General features: G+C 39.1%; 1 protein-coding gene across 1 annotated transcript in view; it reads left to right on the top strand.

Moving 5' to 3' along the window:
- CCDC178 (coiled-coil domain containing 178) overlaps positions 1-22,231 on the top strand; it is a 245,073-nt gene that overhangs the window by 220,061 nt on the left and 2,781 nt on the right. The window contains exon 19 of the mRNA XM_006766397.1: positions 6,144-6,278. Within this exon, the coding sequence (XP_006766460.1) occupies positions 6,144-6,278 (135 nt within the window). The remainder of the gene's footprint in view (positions 1-6,143; positions 6,279-22,231) is intronic.

Genomic DNA, 22,231 nt, shown 5'->3' with positions numbered 1-22,231 from the left:
AGGGAAAACTAATCATGCCATCCTGTCTCCCTGCTATGAGTGCTATCTCTGTCATATTTCAAATTTCTATATTTCACCTGAATGTCTCTCTTTTCTGATCAAATGTTTATCCTTTCCAATACTGATATCTTAGTTCCTATAGCTTTAAGACAGGTTTTGCATATTGCCTGTCCAATTATTTGGACTTGTTCTCCTCTTTCTCAAGTGTCTTAGCTATTCCCCGTTCTTTGTTCCTCCATATAAATTTGAGATCAAGTCCCATAAAAGCTGATCAGATTGTAGACGACTTTGTGAAAAATTGATATGCCCTTGACACTCTTTTTTCGTTTGTGGAATACTACACCTCTCCGCTTATTCTGTTTTTATATTTTTCAAATATGTTTTTTAACTGTCTCTATAAAATCCCGCATACTCTTTGATAAATTGAAACCTAGATACCTCACATTTTATATTGTGATTATGAATAGCATTTTTAAAATGACAATTCAAAATTGGTTATTACTGATTTCAAAATGGTGTTGATGTTTTTAAATATTGATCTTGTAGGCAAAATAGTTCCTACATTCTCTCAGAATCATTATCTCTTATTGATGGTTGGTAAAGCCTCTTGAGTTTTCAGTGTAGACATTCTATCTATTATACCTATCTTTTTTTTTTTTACTATTCTGGCCAGAATCTACAGTTTTAAATAGAGGTATTGATTTCTGACATCCTTATTTTATTTTTCCTGGCATTCATGGGAATGTTTCTAAAGTGTGTCTTTTTAGTAAAATATTTGTAGGGAGTTTTTGATTTATAGCCTTTATGAGATGAAATAAATTTTCTCCTGTTCCTATAACTAGATAATTTTTCATTGTTGATTGGTTTTGTTCAGTGTTGATTCATATCAACTTCTTTTGGGGATGATTATTTTCTCTTTAATATATTGATGTGTTACATGAAAATATTTGTTGATAATGAACCATTTTTAAATTTCTGGAACTATTAAATTATACTCCCTATTTACTGTCTTCAATTAAAATAATGAGCTCCTGGATGCTACAAACTATATTTCATCAATCAATAGGTAATTATTAATCACCCTCTTGTTACTAATAAATCATTTTCAGTTTCAGGCTTAAGCCAGTGAGTTAGAAGAGCACTTTACTTTCCAGTCAGAAAATAGGGGGGGGTCAGTTCTTTCCTCTGTCGGCGAAGAGAGTTCAGAATCTGTTGTTAGCTGTGCTGCGTAACAAGTGGCCCCAAACTCAAGCAGCTTAAACTAACAAACATGTATTTTCTCACAAAGCTTCTGAGGGCCAACCATCAGGAGCTGCTCAGCCCGGTGATCCTGGCGTGGGGTCTCCCACAAGGTTGCAGTGCGGTTATAGGTCAGGTGGAGCCACCTGAAGAGGCGGGGGCATCTGCCTCCAAGATGATGCACAGGCTGTTGGCCAAAATCTGCTTCTGTTCCTCACCATGTGGGTCTTTCCACAGAGCCATTCTCCTTACATGGGAGCTGGCTTCCCCCAGCTTAAGGGATCTAATTCTAGAAACAGAGAAAACCCAGGACAGAAGGAGAGAGAGAGAGAGAGAGAGAGAGAGAGAGAGAGAGAGAGAGAGAGAGAGAGAGAAGAGAGAGAGAGATGAAAGTGGCATGCTATTCCTTCTGCTATATTCTGTTCTTTACAAGAAAGTGACTAAGTCCAGCCCACACTCAAGGGCCTGAATTCTGTTTCACTTCTTAAAGGAAGGAATAGCATATGACTTGAGGGCCTATTTTTAAAATCACACCTATGAACATTTTTTTTCTCAGACACAGCAAGCAACAAATATACTTCAACTCTATCTCACCCCTTTCTTCCGCATTGTGTCCCAGTTGTCCCTCGGGGGTAGATATGGTAAGGCTTTATTTGTGTCCTTCATAATGTGAACCAGAAAATTGTACGCTGCAACCCGGCCCTGGAAACTACCTAAAAAGGTGATGTTTTCACATTTTTCATTTCAATGCTGAGCACATTCGAAAGGTATAAGGCAATATTTTGGTACTAATATGGTTATGGATAAGCCCTAATATTTTTGAAACCTTTAATTAGAATATAAAAAGTGTTATTGTATTCTTCTTTTAATTTTTACATGCATAACAGCAATAAAGTAACATAAATCTAGATTCATATAATGAGAGGTTTTGTATGTCATGATATATGCATTATAACATTAGTATTAAATCCAGGTTTATGTGACATAAAAGAGTTAGCAATTATCATGAATTTATATAAGCAAACAAAATAACGGATGAAAAACAGAATTCATATAATTTAGAGTTTTAAATAGGAAATGGAGACTCATTCTTGAACGTCAACACATTAATTTCCCCTGCTTTACTGTCAACCAGTATCATGCTCTAAAATCTTAATGAATGTCCTGGGAGCCTAATCAAATTTACAGAACACATTTCTACCAAATATATAGCCGTGTATTGTATACAGTGTTCACACATACATATTTTGTGCATTGCTCACTTTGCCACAAGGTCACCAACTCTGTATCTCTCCACACCCTGTCAGAAGGGACAGTGATTGATTTTTCTCTTGATGGATAGGTACATAGTGATCAGTATCTCGAAAGGATCAGTGGATTCCATCTTTGGGCTTCCTTCAGCAAGGAGCACAGAAAGCAAGTACGAGAGCCAGGCTTCGGCGCAAGGCTACTGCCAGTTCAAACTGGTCAGAAGCCACCGTCAGAAAACTCTTCCAATTCCGTTTCGCCATTGCAGATGGCTCAGAGCACACACCAACTGTTGCCTGACCCGGCTTTCCTGATAAATGGAACCTCCTCACTCTCTCTTTCATAAAACAAAATTGAGGGAAATTGAGGATCTTTTTCTGAATGACGTTTCCTGTTCTAACATGCTCCTTCGTAGTTCATTGAGAATATGTCCATTCTCTGCCAAAGTTCTTGCAATATTTGTTTGGGGCTAAGCAGCAGCTCGGTTTATGTCAATGGCTCGCAATTCCGTCATGGCACGTAAACCCAGTGCATTTGTGCCCCTTTCTGTTCCTCTACCACTTCCTCCCACATCCCTACCTCGCCTTCTCTAAATCCCGGGCCAGAGGGCAGGAATGTGACCATTTTAAGAATAAATGATTGTATTTCAGGAATGCAATCATCCGAGTGTTTCATTCCAACAATACTGGGCTAATTGAGGTTAGAGAGATCAAAAGCATTCCAGTTCCTTTGGTTCTCCACCTAATTTCTGCCATCACCTGCAGGATGCGTATCCTCTGTGTGTGCCTCTTCCATTGTGGGTTTATTTTTCTCTTCTCCCACTAATTAGGAAGTTCCTGGAAGTCTTATTCACTTCTTCATTTTTGCCACTAAATTTTTCCGAGTTCACTTTATTGAATTATTTTCAATAATATTTATTGAGTGATCACTGTCTGCTGACATATTATTACTGGGTTTCTATCATCATACCCACTTTCCAAAAATAGTTGGCATCACTGCCAATTCTTTCTCAGCCATCTTTCTTGGCATCTTAAATATTTTCTCTATATATTATTGATCATTTTTAAAATATATTTTTATTGATTTCGGAGAGAAAGGAAGAGAGAGAGAGAGAGAGAGAGAAACATCAATGATGAGAGAGAATCATTGATCGGCTGCCTCCTGCACAACCCCCAATGGGGATCCTGAAGTCTGGGCATGTGCCCTTTGACCAGAATCAATCCTGGGACCCTTCAGTCCACAGGCCGATGCTCTATCCACTGAGCAAACCAACTGGGGCTATTGATCATTTTTTCTATGTATGTTCCATCATCATGTATGTGTTTATATGTGACTTTTACTGGATGCTGTTCTTTTCTCAAGAATTCCTTCATGTTTGTTTGTTTTTCCTTTCCTGGTTCTTTTTCCAGAGGACTATAGATTTCCCCAAAAATATCTTTTTTGAGATACTATTCTTTCTTAGTTCATACTTAAGGAACTTCTCTACTTCAGCAGCTGCAGTTAATATTTGCATATGGACTAATTAAAGGCCTTTGTAGCTACCTCAAGCTAGAATGCAGAAACTGCATAAGCGGGACTTAATGTCCACAGCCGCTGCTGCTCCTGTGAGGTGTGCATGTGGGAAACATTACTATTCAGATCCCTTTGGCTGATGAGCTCCCCCTTGCAAAACCTCCCACATGTTGAAGATCTGCCACTTGAAAAAGTTACCTTCCCTTTAGGGCGGCGCTTCTCAACCTGTGGGTCGCGACCCCTTTGGCAGTCGAACGACCCTTTCACAGGGGTCGCCTAAGACCATCTGCATATCAGATATTTACATTAGATTCCTAACAGTAGCAACATTACAGTTAGGAAGTAGCAACAAAAATAATTTTATGGTTGGGTCACCACATGAGGAACTGTATTTAAAGGGCCAGAAGGTTGAGAACCACTGCTTTAGGGTGTTCCTCTAAAACTCATCTTCCTCTTACTTGCCTTTTGTTGCATTTGTGGATACCACAATAATTGTGTAATATATAGACTAAGGTGTCCTTATGTCTTAATGAGTATATTAAGATAAAGAATACCTTCCCCTCATTGGCTGTCAGAGTTGGCAGAAAAATATTTTAAAATTATATTGAAACTATTAAAATATTTTCTGTAAATATATGTTAAAATATTATAGAAGATAAAATAAATATTGCCAAATTTTCTCTTCAAAAAGTGATGTTACTCTTCAATTCAATAGCCTAAATTACTGGGTATGCCCATAAACTAATTCCAGGTAATGTATTAAAGCATTTAGCAAGCTTAAATATTTATAGTTCTTAAGGTTATATTTTCTTCCTAAATTAATTAATTAACCAAGAATAGAGACTTCATATTACTGTAAATGAAATTACATTAATACCTATGTGTTACTTATTATAATGCATAGTGAAGATAATGATAATAAACCACATCCAACCCCAGGTAACTTCTTAAAAAGTGTTATTTGTAAGTAGACCGTTTTATTGAAATATGCATATAGAAAAGTATACTAGTTATACGTGCACCGTTTGATGCAGTTTCACAAAGGATCCCTTACATACAACCAGTACCCAGATCAATAATAGAACATACAACAGCTATATTTTGCGACATGTTTTATTCTGTTATGAAGAAATGTTTGATATGAAATTTTTGGTGTTTATTATTCTACAAAACACACTAAAAAAATCAGCATAAACAATTATCCACACTATCAAAATCCAAACGAGGTTTCAGTGACAGAATATATTGCATGTAAATTTCATATGGATTTTACCATTCATTGGTGTAAAGTTTATTTCTCTGAAAATAAGCTGATTGTAACATTTCTGCTTGGCGTGACTGTGCTAACCGGAAGGACAAATGTCTTGACTGAACGTCTGTGCTTTTTGTTTGGTTGGTGTCATATTAAACTTCCCAAAGGAATGGGATGCCTTCCCTTCCCTCTTCCCCTTCCCAAGTCTCCCTTTTTCCAAAAAGACTCGGTGTTAAACGTTGCGTCCACTGTACTTTGCTGCAGTGCGATGTTTCCATGTCACGCAGTCAGAGGGAGGTAGATTAATAGGGACTTCTAGCTGGAAATTTCTTCCTGTTATTGTTCTCCCTCAGCAGTTGATAGCTAAGTTAATTCTCTTTAGTTTTGTCACGCTCCAAAGCACACATCGCCAAGCCATGGTAAGCTTTATGAGGAAGAAAAGGAGCAACGGTGTCCATCAAAGTCTCCAAGTTGCATTTTTAAACTTTGGCTTGACCTGATGTGCCATTCAAAACAGCTTTAGAAGATTTTTTTTTTTTAAAGAAAGGTTCAATATGTCCCGAGGCTATCGGTTTTGAGTTAAACTGGGTGAAGGAGAAATATTTTACTCATCAGCTCTGCAGTCACAGAGTTTGCCTCCGCTAGAACAAAACTGCTGAGGCATTTAGAGAAAATTAACCCCCCATCCTGGCGGCCAGATGTGACTGGTTTCTGATGAGTGCACATGAGTGGGCTGAAAAGCCAAGAGACTGTGAAATTCCTGTCGGCCCGCCCGGTGCAGAGTGGGCTATTGACTGCTTTCTATATTTCCCTCCATCATTCTTCTTGAACACTGCCATTAATTTCCTCTCCGGCTCTGACTGGTGTTCCTCCCCCGTCCCCTTCCCTTCAGCTCTGTCAGCTGCAGAGGCAGATACACAAGAGGTGGCAGAAGTACCTCCGGCTGGTGGTCCTGTCCAGCCGGCTGCGGCTGGCCCGGTTCCAGGTGGAATCTCAGGAGAACATTCAGAAAATCTTAGCCGTGCAGGTAGGTGACTGGAGGCCAGGAGGCAAGATCGCCTCGATCTAGATTGAAAAGCAAACGATGGGCAGTGTGATGAAGCACTGACGGCACATCCCACCAGAGTTTTACACATTTCTGACTTCTTTAATAAGCCGCGATGGCATGAAGGATGAATTCAGTAAGTCAGCGTACACACCACGCACACTTGGTGGGGAAAAGGAGAATGAACTGATTTGTCACAAACCTCGGGGTGGATTTTAATAAATACCTTTGGTGTAAATATACATGCTCAAATCCCCAGGCTTTGCACATGGGCCTCGGCTGTTTAAAAGATACCGTCCACAGTGGAATCTGCAGTGAAAATGACACTCGCATTTACTTAATGGTTTCTTTTTCCTTCCATTTTGCAAGAGGCTTGTTCCTCTAGGATCTGGAGATGACTGACTCTATGTAAGAAATAAGCGATTTGGCATTAGAATATAAATGTGGTTCCAGATGCTGTGAAATGTTACTATCCGTCCGTCCCAGTAAAAACTTTCAGTGGCTCAATTGTCTTAAAAGTAAGACAATGATCTATTTTAGAAACCCATATTGACTATGTGAAGACTATTTTATTAAAGTTACTTAAATATTTTCAAATTAATATTTCCTCTTGGAAATGTTACAGTATTATAAAACATGGCCTCCCAAAGCAAAACCCACATCACCTTGTTCTATTAAAAAGCAAAAACCTTTTTTTTTTTTTTTGAGGAAACGCCATACTGTTTTCCACAGTGGCTACACCAGTCTGCATTCCCACCAGCAGTGCAGAAGGGTTCCTTTTTCTCCGCATCCTCTCCAGCACTTGTTGTTTGTTGATTTGTTGATGATAGCCAGTCTGGCAGGTGTGAGATGGTACCTCATTGATATTTTGATTTGCATCTCTTAGATGATTAGTGACTTTGAGCATGTTTTCATATGTCTCCTGGCCTTCTGTATGTTCTCTTTCAAAAAGTGTCTATTTTGGTCCTTTGACCATTTTTTGATTGGATTGTTTATCTTCCTTTTGTTAAGTTGTATAAATTCCCTGTAAATGTTGGAGATTAAACCCTTATCAAAGAATATATTGGCAAATATGTTCTCCCATGCAGTGGGCTTTCTTGTTGTGTTGTTGATGGTTTCTTTTGCTGTACAGAAGCTTTTTGTTTTGATGTAGTCTCATTTGTTTATTTTCTCTTTAGTTTCCATTGTCCTAGGAGATGTATCAGTAAAGTTATTGCTCTGATATATGTCTGATTTTTTGCTTCCTATGTATTCTTCTAAGATTTTTATGGGTTCCCGTCTTACATTTAAGTTCTTTATCCATTTTGAGTTTATTTTTGTGTATGGTGTAAGTTGGTGGTCTAGTTTCATTTTTTTGCAAGTATCTGTCCAATTTTCCCAACACCATTTATTGACGCCATTGTATGCTCTTGCCTCCTTTGTCAAATATTAATTGAGCATAATAGCTTGGGTCAATTTCTGGGTTCTCTGTTCTGTTCCATTGGTCAACATGTCTGTTTTTGTGCCAGTACCAGGCAGTTTTGAGAACAGTGGCTTTGTAATACAGCTTGATATCTGGTGTTGTGATCAATGGGGGAGGGAGGGGGGAGAGGAGACTTATGTAATACTTTAAACAATAAAAATTTTAAATTTTAAAAAAAGCAAAAAAAAAAACCCAAAAAACCCTAGAAGTATCTGTTGTGTAAAAAAAAAAAAATTATACATTTATTCTCAAAGAACGCTAAGAGATGCCCTCATAGTGGTCCCATTTATGGAAGAGGAGACTGAAACACTTGGAAATGACATATTTTGGCGATAGGAGACCTGCTCTTAGCCAGGGTTCTTTGGCAGTTTTCTGTGTCTCCATTACTGAGATTAAATGTTCTCAAGGGAAGATAGTGAAAGATAAGTGATAAAGTAAGATCTTTCTTAAGGCTGCAGATAACAGGCTGACCAATTTAGGTTTGATATTCCAGGAATGCTTTGAACATTCGGTAAATAATTGGCCATTTTTCAAACCAAGTGCTAAAATTTTTCATGTATTTTTTAGGGATATCTTCTTATTGGGGAGGGGAAGAATTGTGTCTGGACTACTAATAAAATAATAAAATTGACACAAGACCAGATGAACTGGAAGAACATCAATTTAACATGTGTGTATTGGAGAATCACAGTATGGTTGGTGCTCAGATCATAAAATGAGGCTCAAAGAAATGATCAAACCAGGCACCTTTCTGTATTATTTCAACAAAGTAATAGTAAATTTGAGAAATTGACAGGACAAACAACGTTAGTGCTCATATAAAGGAATCTGAATGAGGGTTGGGTTTGTTTTTTGTTGTGGTTTTTTATTTAGTGAAGAATGTGAAAAAAAATAGTAAATTAGAAAAGAGGCAATAGGAGTTGATTATACAGACTTTGGGCTCTGAGTTGTTTAACTCTAGTGATAAAGGGCGTCTCCCAGTGCAGTGAGGACACCTTCCACTTACGAGGGCTATTCCTGAATTCAAGGAGACAAAGGTCAAGGTTCCCTTCCGGCCGCAGCTGCTTGTCAAGTAATCTTAAAGTCATCATCATGCCATTATGGGATACTTTGGGGCAGCCTGTCTTGGGCTCCCACACGCTCATGGTATTACTATAGCTTAACTTACTAGCTATCAGAGGGGAGTGCACTTAACACATGAAAAGTATAAAAATAATATGGTCATTTTGGTGTAAAACATAAATTACAGACCCAGTAAACTCAGAGAAGCCCCCAAAAGATATATACATAGAAGTCATACCTAGGTACATTGTAGTCAATTTCTGAAAACTAAAGACAAAACAAATTAAAAAAGATAAATGCTAAAAGCATTCAGGAAGAAAGAAATAAAGGTTTAACATTTCATCAGAAAGTATTAAAGCCAGAAAATATATACTGCTGAAAGAAAAAATGAACCCAGAATTCTCTATCTAGAAAAATAATCAATTCTGTAGACCTAATTCAACCATGTCAAAAGTTATATTAAGTATAAATGGACTAAAAACCCAATTTTTTAAAAAAATACAGTCACATTAGCTAAACATATAAGATTCAAGCTTAATTATCTAAAAATTATACACTTTAAATACAAGACACTGATAGGTTAAAAGTAAAAGGATGGAAAAATACTTGGCATGTAACACCAAGCATAATTTGGAAAGGATATATTAATATCAAACAAATTAACTTCACAACTAGGAAATTACCAGGGATAAAGAGGATAATTTTATTAAAAGAAGGACTCGATTCAGCAGGCACATATACAATCCTAAATGTATATGCATCTAATTAAAAAAGAAAATTTCAAAAATATATTAAGCAAATATTGAAAAAACTTAAAGTAGAAATAAAAATATGCATTACTATGGTTTGAGATTTTAATACTTCCCTCTAGGAATTGATAGAGCATGCAGAAAGAAAATCAGTCAGGAAATAGAAGAATTGAATAACACAATCCACCAACTTGACCTATTTGACATACAGAGTATTCCACTCAACAATAGCTGAATATACGTTATTTTAAGTGCATATTGGACATTTCCAAATATGGTCCATGCACTGGGTTATAAAACAAGTTCCAATAAATTTAAAAGGATTGAAATACTATAGTGGATATGTTTGTTTGTTTTTTACTACAATGGACTTAATAAAAATCAGTAATTAACAGAAATTTGAACCTGGCTGGTATGACTCAGGGGTTGAGCATGAACCCATGAAACCCATGAACCAGGAGTCATGGTTCGATTCCCAGTCAGGGCATATGTCTGGGTTTCAGGCTCGATCCCCAGTAGGGTGGGTACAGGAGGCAGCTGATTGATGATTCTTTCTTATCATTGATGTTTTTCTCTCTCTCTCTCTCTCCCTCTCCCTTCCTCTCTCAGAAATCAATTGAAAACAAAACTCACTAAAATAAAACACATAAAAGATATTTGGAAATAAACAAAGGAGAACCTCTATTTAAATATTGATATCTACATTTTACACATATATCAAAATAATGTAGATTCAAGTGATTAACAAAGCATTTTTCAATGTTAAATTTCCCAAATTAAATTACCTGCCTCCTTTATTATGTTAAATAGCATGTTAAAACCAAAATGTATTGCTTTTTAAAATTTTTTTTAATAAAATAAACATCTATAATTGTTTTTATTAGAAAGAGATAAAATTTTATGTGTTCTGATTTTTTCTTGGTCTTAAACAAAATAATACTCAGCATCTGCATTATGTTTAAATTCACTTTTTACAGGCAGTACATTTTTCAAGTGGAGGAGCCATGTCAGTGTTGTGGGGGAGAGGAGTTTTTCAAAGACAGGACTTTAAGTTTGAAAATTAGTGACTAATGGAGCATACCCAGTAGGTATTTTTCATACAACTTAGCATCATCATTATATAACGATGCTGCTTTGATGTGAGTTTAACTCAGACACATGATTTTTCATCCCAGAGTATCAAGATTATAGAACAATGAACAGTACAGTTATAATGAGGAAGATATTAAGATAAAAATATTTAATAAAATACTAAAGAGATAAAGTTTGAAGTAGCCTTGTCATTCACATATGGTGTCAACTCTACCATAGATAAAGAGAAAATGATGAAGACGAAGAAAATGAGCCCATAAACCTTAATGTGGAAATGGGATGTTACAGAGTTTAGATTAAACAAGTCCCATGTTTTTTTAAAATTTCATGTACTGTATACCAAGTGAGAACCACAGCACGGCATCTCCTTTAGCATTCCAACGCAATGAAAGACATCTCCCCTTTGGGTTTTTATACTTGTACAGACCATCTATTACTGTAAGAGGGAAACAGTCTGGCATGTTGAGTGAACCTTGGCATGAAAACTCTCGCCATTCCTTTCCCTGCAGCATATCCCTCAGTTGGTAAAGGGAATATTTTTCACACTAATTTTGACCTCCCTAAAATGAACTAGAGTCTAGGCCAGTGATGGCGAACCTATGACACGCGTATCAGAGGTGACACGCGAACTCATTTTTTTGGTTGATTTTTCTTCGTTAAATGGCATTTAAATATATAAAATAAATATCAAAAATATAAATCTTTGTTTTATTATGGTTGCAAATATCAAAAAATTTCTCTATGTGACATGGCACCAGAGTTAAGTTAGGGTTCTTCAAAATGCTGACACGCCGAGCTCAAAAGGTTCGCCATCACTGGGCTAGGCAAATATCAGAAATAAATTGACCTCATATGTTCATAGGAGGTTGCAGTTTCATGCATTTCTGATGTGTGACCTGTAACAACCCTCTCTGACAGGAGAAGAGGACCTGTCGCCCAGGTAGCGGGTTTGGTTACTGAGCTGTAGAGAAGTTCAGGGACTTGTCCAAACACTCATGATTAACAAGTAACGAATCTTTGGACGAACACCTCATCTACTATGATTTCTACTTTGATCCCTGTCATTTAAATATCAGACTAAGATCTCCAGTAACTAGTCACTCCACTAGTAAGAAGGAAGGTCACAGAACCACAGAATTAAAGTCTCCATCTGGGACAGTTAAGTCATAAGGAAACATGAAAGGAGGCTGTCATCACATCGTGGAATGTATAGCTCTCGGTGTGACTTCCCTGAATATGAACCTGCTCCAATCATTGTCAACCGCCTATTATTTTAGAGTACACACTTTATTTCCTATCACACGTTGGTAGACACCTTCTTTACTAGAATAAAGCTGCTTCACAGAAGTCCCTCTGAATGTGTCATTACCTGAAATAACATCTCCAGTAAATGTGTTGATAGACACATCATAGATTATAAACACATCTATTGAAATGCTAACCATGGTTGCAAAGCAGATTATCTTATTTAAAGACGCTGGTTTTAAAATTTAGACATTTAATTTAATTATCCTTTCCCAGAAGTGTATTAAAAAAAAATCAGAAACCTAGTGTGAATAATATCATCATTGCAGTAAGGAAAACTTGCAAGAGTGTTTTTTGCCGCAAACTCAATAATTTTGGTATAATCACTAACTATGTTTTTGTTGTACAGAACCAGTATGATTTGGAAAAAGAATAAAATTGCTTTTAAAGTACAAAAATAATTATGAACCACTTGAAACGTAATGTCTGTGTTTTATTTCTCATCAGAATTCATTAGTGTGTAACATCAATAATTTAGCCCATCATTTGCCAACACTGACTTGGCTCAGTAGTTCAATCATGTAACCCTGTAAACTCACTTTCCATTAAAATGAATGTTGCTGACAAAGGATAACTAAAGAGATACTTCATTTATTAACTAAAGAGGTACTTCATTTATCAACATTTTTAAATTAGGAGTTTGGGGCCACAGAAGCTTAGCTGGATGATTTATTCAAAGGATCTTTATATTAGACCTAAAGACTTATTCCAAATCATACGATGCTACCCACAAAGATAATCGCATTTCATTTGCGTAGCATGTGACTCAGGACTCTATTCAGAGGCAGGCATAGCCACCTGCAGAGAATCAAATGACCTACCAAAATGAAAACTCCACTGCTTAGTATAAAATTATGAAATATGTAGCATTCTCCTATATCCCAGTTTTCTTCATTGGGCATATTTATTACATAGCCTATAATATGACATTCAATATCCTAACAACCTAATTTTAAAATTGCAGCTTTATGTAAATAGGCTAAGTTAGTTAATGATGAATATAAGGCTCCCCACTACTCACCAATGCTACCTCAATGCATTCGAATTCCTAATCACTTGCCCCTGACTCACACCTTCCCAGATGCAAATGCCCATAGATGTTGCCGACACTGTTTGAGCAAGAGAATTTCATATGGCAGAGCTGATCCCACATCCTGCTGCTAGGTTAACATCACACCCTTTTAGATGCAAAAAAAAAACAAACCAAACAGACAAAAACATAAAAACATCTGTTAGTGCAGTGAGCAAAGCATGGCATAAACGTTTCTTATACATGGTCAAAAATTTTCACCTCATAGGCCTTTAAACGTTCAGTTTCTAGCAAATACTGCATGACTCCATGGTCAGATCATTCCCTTTCTGTAGTAAGTCAAATGCACGTTTCTTGCGAACACCTTTTTATAGAACGAGAAGGACCCCTGCATTTAGCTGCTAGAGTTGCCAGCTGGCGTCCTTCCCTGTTTTGGATCAGAAAGTTCTCAGCCAGCTGATTCATACCAAAGTCAAAATCCGGGGCTGATGTTGGATTACAAAATGTTATTTTCACTGTGTCCAACTGATCCTTCTTCTTATCTTTCCTCTCTCCTTTTAACTCTCTTTCCTTCTTTAGAAATATTTATCCTGACAGACTAGAAATCACAGTGACCCTGCAGAAAAGCCTGCTCGTGCCTCCTTTAAGTTGTCCTTACCTCCTAAAAGTTAAGATGGGGGAGTCTCTTCCACACGCTCCACACGCTCACCTCACAAGGCTGTGTTTTGCTGGAGTCTTTTTGAGAAGAAATGGAGGAAGCTGCACTGTATGATGCAGTCAGCCCCGGGGTAGCCAGTGAGTCCCAGCAGCAACTCAGTGGTTCTCAACCTTCCTAATGCCGCGACCCTTTAATACAGTTCCTCATGTTGGGGTGACCCCCAACCATAAAATTATTTTCGTTGCTACTTCATAACTGTAATTTTGCTACTGTTAGGAATCATAATGTAAATATCTGATATGCAGGATGTATTTTTCAGGGGTCGCGACCCACAGGTTGAGAACCGCTGCTAGCCGGTGTTCCTATAGCACCTTATACTTGCAATCTGTGTTCCTTTTAATCTAACTCTCACATATAATTCTGGGAAGGAATATTTTTATCAGGCCCATTGTAAAAATAAGGTAAATTAACTCTTGAAGGGCTGACATGAACCACCCCATGACACAGCAAGTACATGGCAGAGCCAGATGCAGATCCCATGTTCCCTGAGTCTCAGTCCGTGCTGTGCAGATGAAACACGCTCCCTCAAAGTGCTCTTGTTTGGGATGAGAGCTAGTGATGAAGATGGAGGCGGAGACAGAGATAGAGAGGAAGGTACAGACAAAGAGACAGATAGAGATGAAGGTAGGGACAGAGCTCAGGTGCATGCTCTGCATGTATGCTGTGGATCTATTGTGGAAGACAACGAAAGTTAGGCAAAGCAGCAAACTGGGTGCAGCTAAGATTGAATCGTTACTTTAAGAGAGTTACAGCACACAAGTGACATTTTAAAAAGCTAACTCGTCTAGTTAGGACTTCCAGTGAAAATATTTGGGAAATGTGGCTGAGAAGCTACCATAAAAAAGTGGAGATCTGCACAGGTCAGATCCTGTACTACAGGAGCAGAAAAGGAAATGGAGAAGAAGGGGAAGTGGTGGGCATTTCAGAGGCATAAAGGCACCGACGCATTCAAACAATGGGCTTATCAGAGTGAGACAGAATAGAGCAACAGCCACCTCATAGAGCTCGGGGTAACCAAAACAATAAGGAAGGGTCATGGGTAGGACCCTTCAAGCCCAGTTAATAGTCCGTTCAGGTTATACATTGCTTGCTGGGAGAGTGGGACCCCAGACGGAGGTACCCCCTGAGCAACAGCAATACTGACTGGCACAGAGATGACACGGGGCCACGACAAGTGTTGTGGTCAGGCTGTGAAGCCATAGAAGAAGATAAACTTGAGGAAGTGACTGAAAACAGAGAAAATTAGAGAAAGGAAGGCAAGTATCTTGGCCTCCCGGTGAACCTGGAAAGAAGCATGCCACCTATCAAAGAAGAAAGAGAAGACCAAAGGTTAGGAGAACAATTAAGCAAGTGCTATAGAACAAAAACCAGAAGAAAAAACGTTGTAGAATGGTGGTCATTAGGGTCTGCAATTGTAGACAAGAGCATGTGTATCTTTGAGGTATATTTTTTTAAATTGCAAAATGCATATTTGCCTGAAAACAGCATATGCCATAATCATTGCATCTGTTATGCTAAGTGGCTGTTTAACTGTATTATGTGATATGACATAGTATCCAGACTTAGATCATTATTACAAAAAACATTTTATGCTGTATTTCTGAGTTTTGAATAAAATTTGCATACTTATTTTTAAACTTGCAAAAAATCCACCAACATGCATCTGAAATTACTATGCATGCATATAAATAGCATGCATGAAAAGAAATATATCGAAGTCCAGCATCTGAGCCTTTACAGTCCTCTCTCACACATCTGGCTTTATTAAATAGAGACATTCATGATGGCTTCTTGATCTTTCTCATTTAAACATGCGTGTAGAAAAAAGATGTTTTAAGGTACAAAAATATAACTAAGTCACTTTTCAAGCAAAACAAAAGAGAAAAAATGTGTAAGTTAGTACCAGATGGAGCAAAATAAATAAAAGACATTTTAAATATATATTAAGAGAGAAATTAGATCATCTAATAAATGAAGAAAATGGACTCTGATGGCTAGCAAATGGATAAAAGAAAAATACTTGGGAGAAAATGGTCACATAAGCTTTTTATGAGAGAAGAGAACAATAGAGACTATATTTGTAGTTAAGTAGCACCTATTACTAAATACCTGAGATAATGAAAGCTTGCATCAATTCTGATTGACCAAAAGGCATTATGAAACATCAAGGAAACATGAATAGAAACCAATCAGCAAATTCAAATAACACCAATTATAAGGGCCAAGTGAATAGGGAATGAATTTACCAAGCAATAGAGAGGCAAGTTATTTCTAAAAATCCTGAAATGCTAAGACATGGCCAAGATCTGGGAGTGTACCTATGTGTGTGTGTGTGTGTGTGTGTGTGTGTGTGTGTGTGTGTGTGTGTGATGTGAAAAACAGAAACATTTCATTATTTCCATAAATAGCAAATATCTTTGTTGGCATTGTAGATACAAAATGACCCCAATGCAGTTCTTGCTTCAAGAAAAATCTAGGCTCAGAGAGAAAAGACAGGTCAAGAGGCAGGGTCGATGCAGTGTGATAAGTGCAGTGACAGTGCACCACAGCCGTGGGAAGACTTTCCAGAGCAAACACAGGGCAACCAGATCCAGACGTGAAAGAACCCTGCACATGACAGCACGTGCAGTATGTCCGTGTGCCTCACATGAATGCAGTCGGGTTATAGCTACGATGGGCAAGTCATGATGTGACATGGAAAGACGCTTGAGCTTCATCCTGATGATATTAGCTGAGAGGAGGGGGCACGGGGATTGATGAGTATGAAGAATGAGAGGGATATGATAACATTTGGGTTTTAGAAAGATTGCTGTGGCTGATGTGTGGGAAGTAGAATGTAGGTGGGTAGTGAGCAGGCAATGGAGTAGATGTTTAAACTCTGTAGTGGGCCATGACTGGAGGGGAGGTGATTTCTTAGAATGCTCTTGCAGTAGTTCAGTTTTGGACAGCTGATAGCATCAAATAATGTAATGTCACTGGAAATGGAGAAGGCATTTGAGAGAGAATGAGGGGTGCAGAGGAAAAGACTGGTTTTCACTTTCTGTGGCCCTTGTTTCTAACAGCCATCTCTCTGCTCTCTCGACAAATCCTCATTTGGGAATTCAACCACACACCGTCCTCCACCGTTTTTTCTTCCCAAACTTACTTTCTGTTTGTTAAACAAATATTCTTTAAACAGCTACAGAGCTGTATTAAAGAGATAGAATGGGAAGCAAGACAGACGTGTCCCTTCCCCTCCAGACATTGTCTGACAGCATTTCTGGTTCCTGTGAGGTCATCTCCGTCACTGCTCCCCAGTTCTCTCTGGTGCCCTCAACTCCCTTCCCTCCCAAACAGGGTGAATATGTTTTCCTGCCTCTATAGGTCCAGACATTGTTTTTTCATACCTGTATCTGACAATCGCTTTATTAAAGCTTAACATCTTTAATTTCTTTCACCGGAGAGATTGGTTCCAGGCAAACAAAGCCTTTTTCAGTTTTATACTCTCAGTAGTGCCAAATGCAGTGTAGAATGCATGTTGTTTGACATACCTATCTAAAGTGTACAGATGGCCTTAATATGACATATATGATATATGAAGTCTTCCTCAAAAGTCTTGAAAATCGTTGTTTTACAAGAGGAAAAAAGTGTCTGTGTGTATGAGCTATAAATGGCTCCTTCATTCTTTGGTTAGTAAATATAACATTTCTATAAGGTCATTCTGTTCATCAATTTTTAAGTTGGGCAAGGTGACAAAAAATACTTTTGAGTAACAAAGATGAGTTCAAGAATGGGATAAATATCTGTCCTATGTTATTACAAAATAAGATAGACTACATTTTGCCAATGCAAGGCACACATAACTTTCTATACCAGCGATTTTCAACCTTTCTCATCTCATGGCACACATAAACTAAAATTCTGTGGCACACCAAAAAGTAGATTATTTGCTGATATGACAAAAAAAGGTATATTGATAACCTAAGGGAAAAGAGAGGTCAGTGCCCCTGACTGAATAGTCAGGTATTGCACATTTTTTTTTATTCATAAAATATATTTTATTGACTTTTTACAGAGAGAAATGGAGAGGGATAGAGAGTTAGAAACATCGATGCGAGAGAAACATCGATCAGCTGCCTCCTGCACACCCCTTACTGGGGATGTGCCCGCAGCCAAGGTACAGGCCCTTGACCAGAATCGAACCTGGGACCCTTCAGTCTGCAGGCCGACACTCTATCCACTGAGCCAAACCAGTGAGGGCGGTATTGCACGTTTTAAATATTTCCGCGGCACGCCGTCTGTACTTCTATAAGCATAGCATTTAGCAGTCACTGTGAGGACTGATGACATTGCTAATAACAGCTCTGGAGCCACCTTCACAACCCACAGCATACACTTTCAAGTGTATACAATGCCAAGTCTCTTTCATGTGTGTTGATTAGATTTTTAGAACAATCAAATTCAGAGCCAAGAATGATGAGTAAAATGAGTGATTAATTTGATTAATACCATTTTTGTTTGAAATTAGGAGCAAGAGACTTTCTGACAGTTATAACGTTGGTTTTGAAGGTGATTCCTAAGCAAAAGTTGTGAACACACACATTGGGAGGCGGGAAACAAACCTTCAGAGTAGGATATGGAAGTCCTGCTTGGGCTTGTTGCAGTTAACTCTTACATCATAGCACATCACAATTCAACATGCACTACTGTCATGCGTGTCCTTGAAAATGGACCCATCGCCCCGTTGGTGTGGCTCAGTGGTTGAGTGTCAACCCAGGAACCAAGAGGTCACGGGTTTGATTCTAGTCAGGGGACATGCATGGGTTGCAGGCTCGATCCCCATTAGGGGTCGTGCAAGAGGCAGGCAATTGATGATGTTCCTCTCTCTTCGATGTTTCTCTCTATCCCTCTCTCTAAAAATCAATAAAAACATATTTAAAATAAAGCGGGCCCCTCAGTGAATCTGTCACATACCCACAAAATCCTGGTGTATGGTACCCGGCACCGTCTCTTTCTGTCCACTGGGACCTACAGGTGGGGCGGGAGTGGTGGCAGGAACCTTTCCTGGAAATGTGCTGCTCTTCTACTCCCGACCACAGCCTCTGCCATCTTAACATCAGGATAGGCCTTAGACATAACAAATGCAGCTGAGTGTTTGTTGAATGAATAAACGAAAGAGAAAGGTAATTCACACTGTCTGTAAAGGGCCGAAATATAAGCGCAGGTCTCATTTTAACTTATTTCCTTCACACCAATAGAGTTTATCCAGAATACATCTTTTGGGATCTTACTGAGTGCCGGCAGGTGAAAGATGAATAGGACAGTAAGTGTCCGAAATGGCTTGTTATTAAAATGTTAAGCAAGTTTGTGTGTGTGTGTGTGTGTGTGTGTGTGTGTCTTTTTCAAAATGTCGGAGACCGTTTAATATGCTATTATGCTTTATAATTATTTTAAAAGTACGGTGGACTATTCAGTGTTTACCAAATTTTTGAGCACAGAACATTTTGTTTTTCCTCTGAGAAAACATTATACCCTGAGAAGGAAAACACAGGTAGGATTAAAGGTATGCTAATTATTGAACAATAAATATGAAAATAGAAAAAATAAAATAATATCCAATTCTATTTACTTCTTATATTGAATTCTAGGCAGAAAAGACTTAGTTCACTTAAAGAAAAATTAGGACCTGTTATTCTCCACAGATTCTCCCCCTAAGAATCTAGCAGGATCACAAAGTGGGGGGTTCCCAGTTTTTGTGGGGTTTTTTTTGTGTTGTTGTTTTGTCATTTTTTTTGGTTTTCTTTTGTTATTTTTTTTGTCTTATTTGCTAGAATTGTTTGTTTTGTTTTGTTGGAGTTTTTTGTTTTGTTTTTTACTTGCTCCTGAAATACTTTCCTCCCTTAGAATATATTGGTTTCGGGTTCATAGTCCTCTTTTTCTCACTTTTTAAACATTACTATGTTAAATAAAAATTAAAGCATCGCTTTCTCTCCATCATTGGGTATGTTGTCAAAGGTGTGACCATTTTCCCGGTTATTACAAGTGATATTCCACCACATTTTCTGAAAGGCAGCCTGGCTAGTCATCTCAGCTTCATGACTGTCCCCATCTCCTCTGTCCCGGCCCCAAGGCCTGCAGCTGGTTTGGTCTATCTGAATTTCTGACTTTTTCTGGAAATCTGATAATATTTGAATTGCCAGTTAAAATCAAGCAATATAATGTTTCCTGTGAATGCTCCCCCGCCAAAAATCTAATAACGTCGCATTAAAAAAAAAGACAAAGGAACCATTTTCTTTCTCCCGCAACTGCTCAGCTGTGCAGCCTTGAGTTCCTTTACACCTTCGGAAGGTGCGCTCAGTGTACACAGGCAGAGCCCCATCTCTCCCTCCCTCTGCAAGAGTGCACCGCGACGCATTAGGAGCCGCATTGCCTTGTTAATAAACTTCAGTCCAAATGCTTTGGGAGATAATTTGATTTTTAAAGAAAAAGAATAAAAAACACCGAAGCTGAAATATTGCTTTTATAAGCTGCAAGATCAATTCACCATGTGCTTTTTTAATCAACTGAAGTATATACATTGAGACAAATCACAGATGATTTAGCATTCTCCCATAGCATGTTCCTGAGCACGATTAGTTCCTCGTCATGTTTTTTTTTTTTTTCCCTCTAATACCGTCTTGTGCTCTGACTTATGGGGGAAAACTTTCCATGAAAAATGTGTGCCACGTTCCCACTTCTGGCCTTGGCTGTGATTCTCCCCTGCCCTAATTACAATATAAATCAACCGAAAAAAAAAAAAAAAAGGAAGAAAGAAAAAAAGATGTACAGCGAGGGCGCCTCACTTAGAGAGCCGCGGAGATTGGTCTGGAAGCGGCCTGTAGTCAGTGCCCTGTCCCTGCCTCACCTCTGCCCGTTCTAACGCGCACCCCCTGGGCCCACGTGTGGTTTTCAGAAGGAAGCAAATGTGGGAGTTAAGGCTGTGGAGGACGCCCGGCCCTCCGTCCTCACTGAGCTGGCCCCGCAGCTGGCCCACAGGGATCGCTGGGCTCAGGACTTCGCACAGCCGTGACCTTCAAGCCCACTCCCTCACTGGAGGAAACGCGCCTTAGCCTTAGCTGCTGCTGCACCGGATCCCGTGGGAGCGGGAACCGTCCTGTCCCTATGAATGAACCTGCACCGCCGCCGCCACGCGCGCACAGAGGACCTCTCCAGGCCACGGTGCTATTTTCTTGGAGAGACGTTCCTCGCCCGGCCTCTGGGACGGCTCTCAGGGCGGTTCATTCCTGGCTCTGAACACACCGAAGTAAAACAGCCAGGCCATTCGGAAACGGAGCTGACACAACCTCGCGGGCCCTTCGTCCTTCTCCTGGGAAGGCGTTGGACTTGCTGGGTGTGGGGTTAGTTCGGAGGCTTGACCTCGCTCCCCACGCCTCTCCAGAGGTCTGCCCTGCCCACGCCTCGGCCGTTTGGACCAGCTGCGGCCACGCTGGTCTAACAGATCAAAGAGCTGAAATCGCACGCCTTTTAGATTTCTTTGTGTGGCGCTTACTTGAAAGTCTTTTTTGTAACTTGATGGCTTCATTTAAAAAGTGACCTCAGTGACCCCTTCTTGATGACATGTGACAAAGCCGCTCACACATGTCCAGGACAGCTGTACGCTAACGTGTCTCCACATCCCCCTTAAAAATGGCTCCTCTTTTAGACAAACTCCTGAAAAGTCCTATTCTCCTGCCCAGTGGGTCCCTCCTCTTTCTGTTTTCCGAGAGCAGAAGGCGCCTGTTGAGCAGTCAAGGGCCAAAGATTTCTGCTTTCAGCTCAGACGAGGCCTCGGAAAGGAATGTAATCATACTTACAAAATAAAGTACATTCCCAGATCTAGAAATGAGCTGGTAATTGAAATGATCATCAGTGTTTTAACTGATGACCATGGAACTCTTTTCTGGCAAACGCCTCATAGAGCATTAATTGCACGTCACAGCGCAGATCTGCGGAGTTAACTTCTGTCCTGCCCTTGGGACTGCGAGGTCTAAAGCAACATTGTGTCTTTCGGGCTACAAAAAAATAAATAAATAAATAAATCACTAAACTGTAGAAGTCCTATTTGGTCTGTGAAGTATGTGCCTCATTGTCCTTCCAAATGTCATCCCTGCCCCCTCAAAGCCATGTTACCATCTGCCACGTGGGACCACAGCTAGGGAGCGTGAGTCACCTCTTCTCACCTCCATAGCACCCACGTCCCTTTCTCGGGACACACCAGAGAGCTCTTTCCCACAAACAGCAAAACCAAAGTGTTTAGAAAGGGAAGTTGGTCCTGATTTCATTGCCTCTGATCAGTGTTTACAGGGGACAACCTAGATTTTATTTGTACAGACCTCTATACATTGTAATGGTTTATTTAAAATAGATCATAATAGTGACCGTTAGTAATATAGGAATGGGATGCTTAATTTAGGGACATGAGAATATTTTGCTCTGGTATCCATCAGCAGATGACATTACTGGATATAATGTCTGCATGAGGAAGTTTGCATGAAGCAA

Source organism: Myotis davidii, unplaced genomic scaffold, assembly GCF_000327345.1.
Source record: "Myotis davidii unplaced genomic scaffold, ASM32734v1 scaffold520, whole genome shotgun sequence".
In the NCBI taxonomy this organism is placed as follows: Eukaryota; Metazoa; Chordata; class Mammalia; order Chiroptera; family Vespertilionidae; genus Myotis; species Myotis davidii.
The sequence above is the reverse complement of the archived record's forward strand: the minus strand, read 5'-3'. Positions and strand labels throughout refer to the sequence as shown.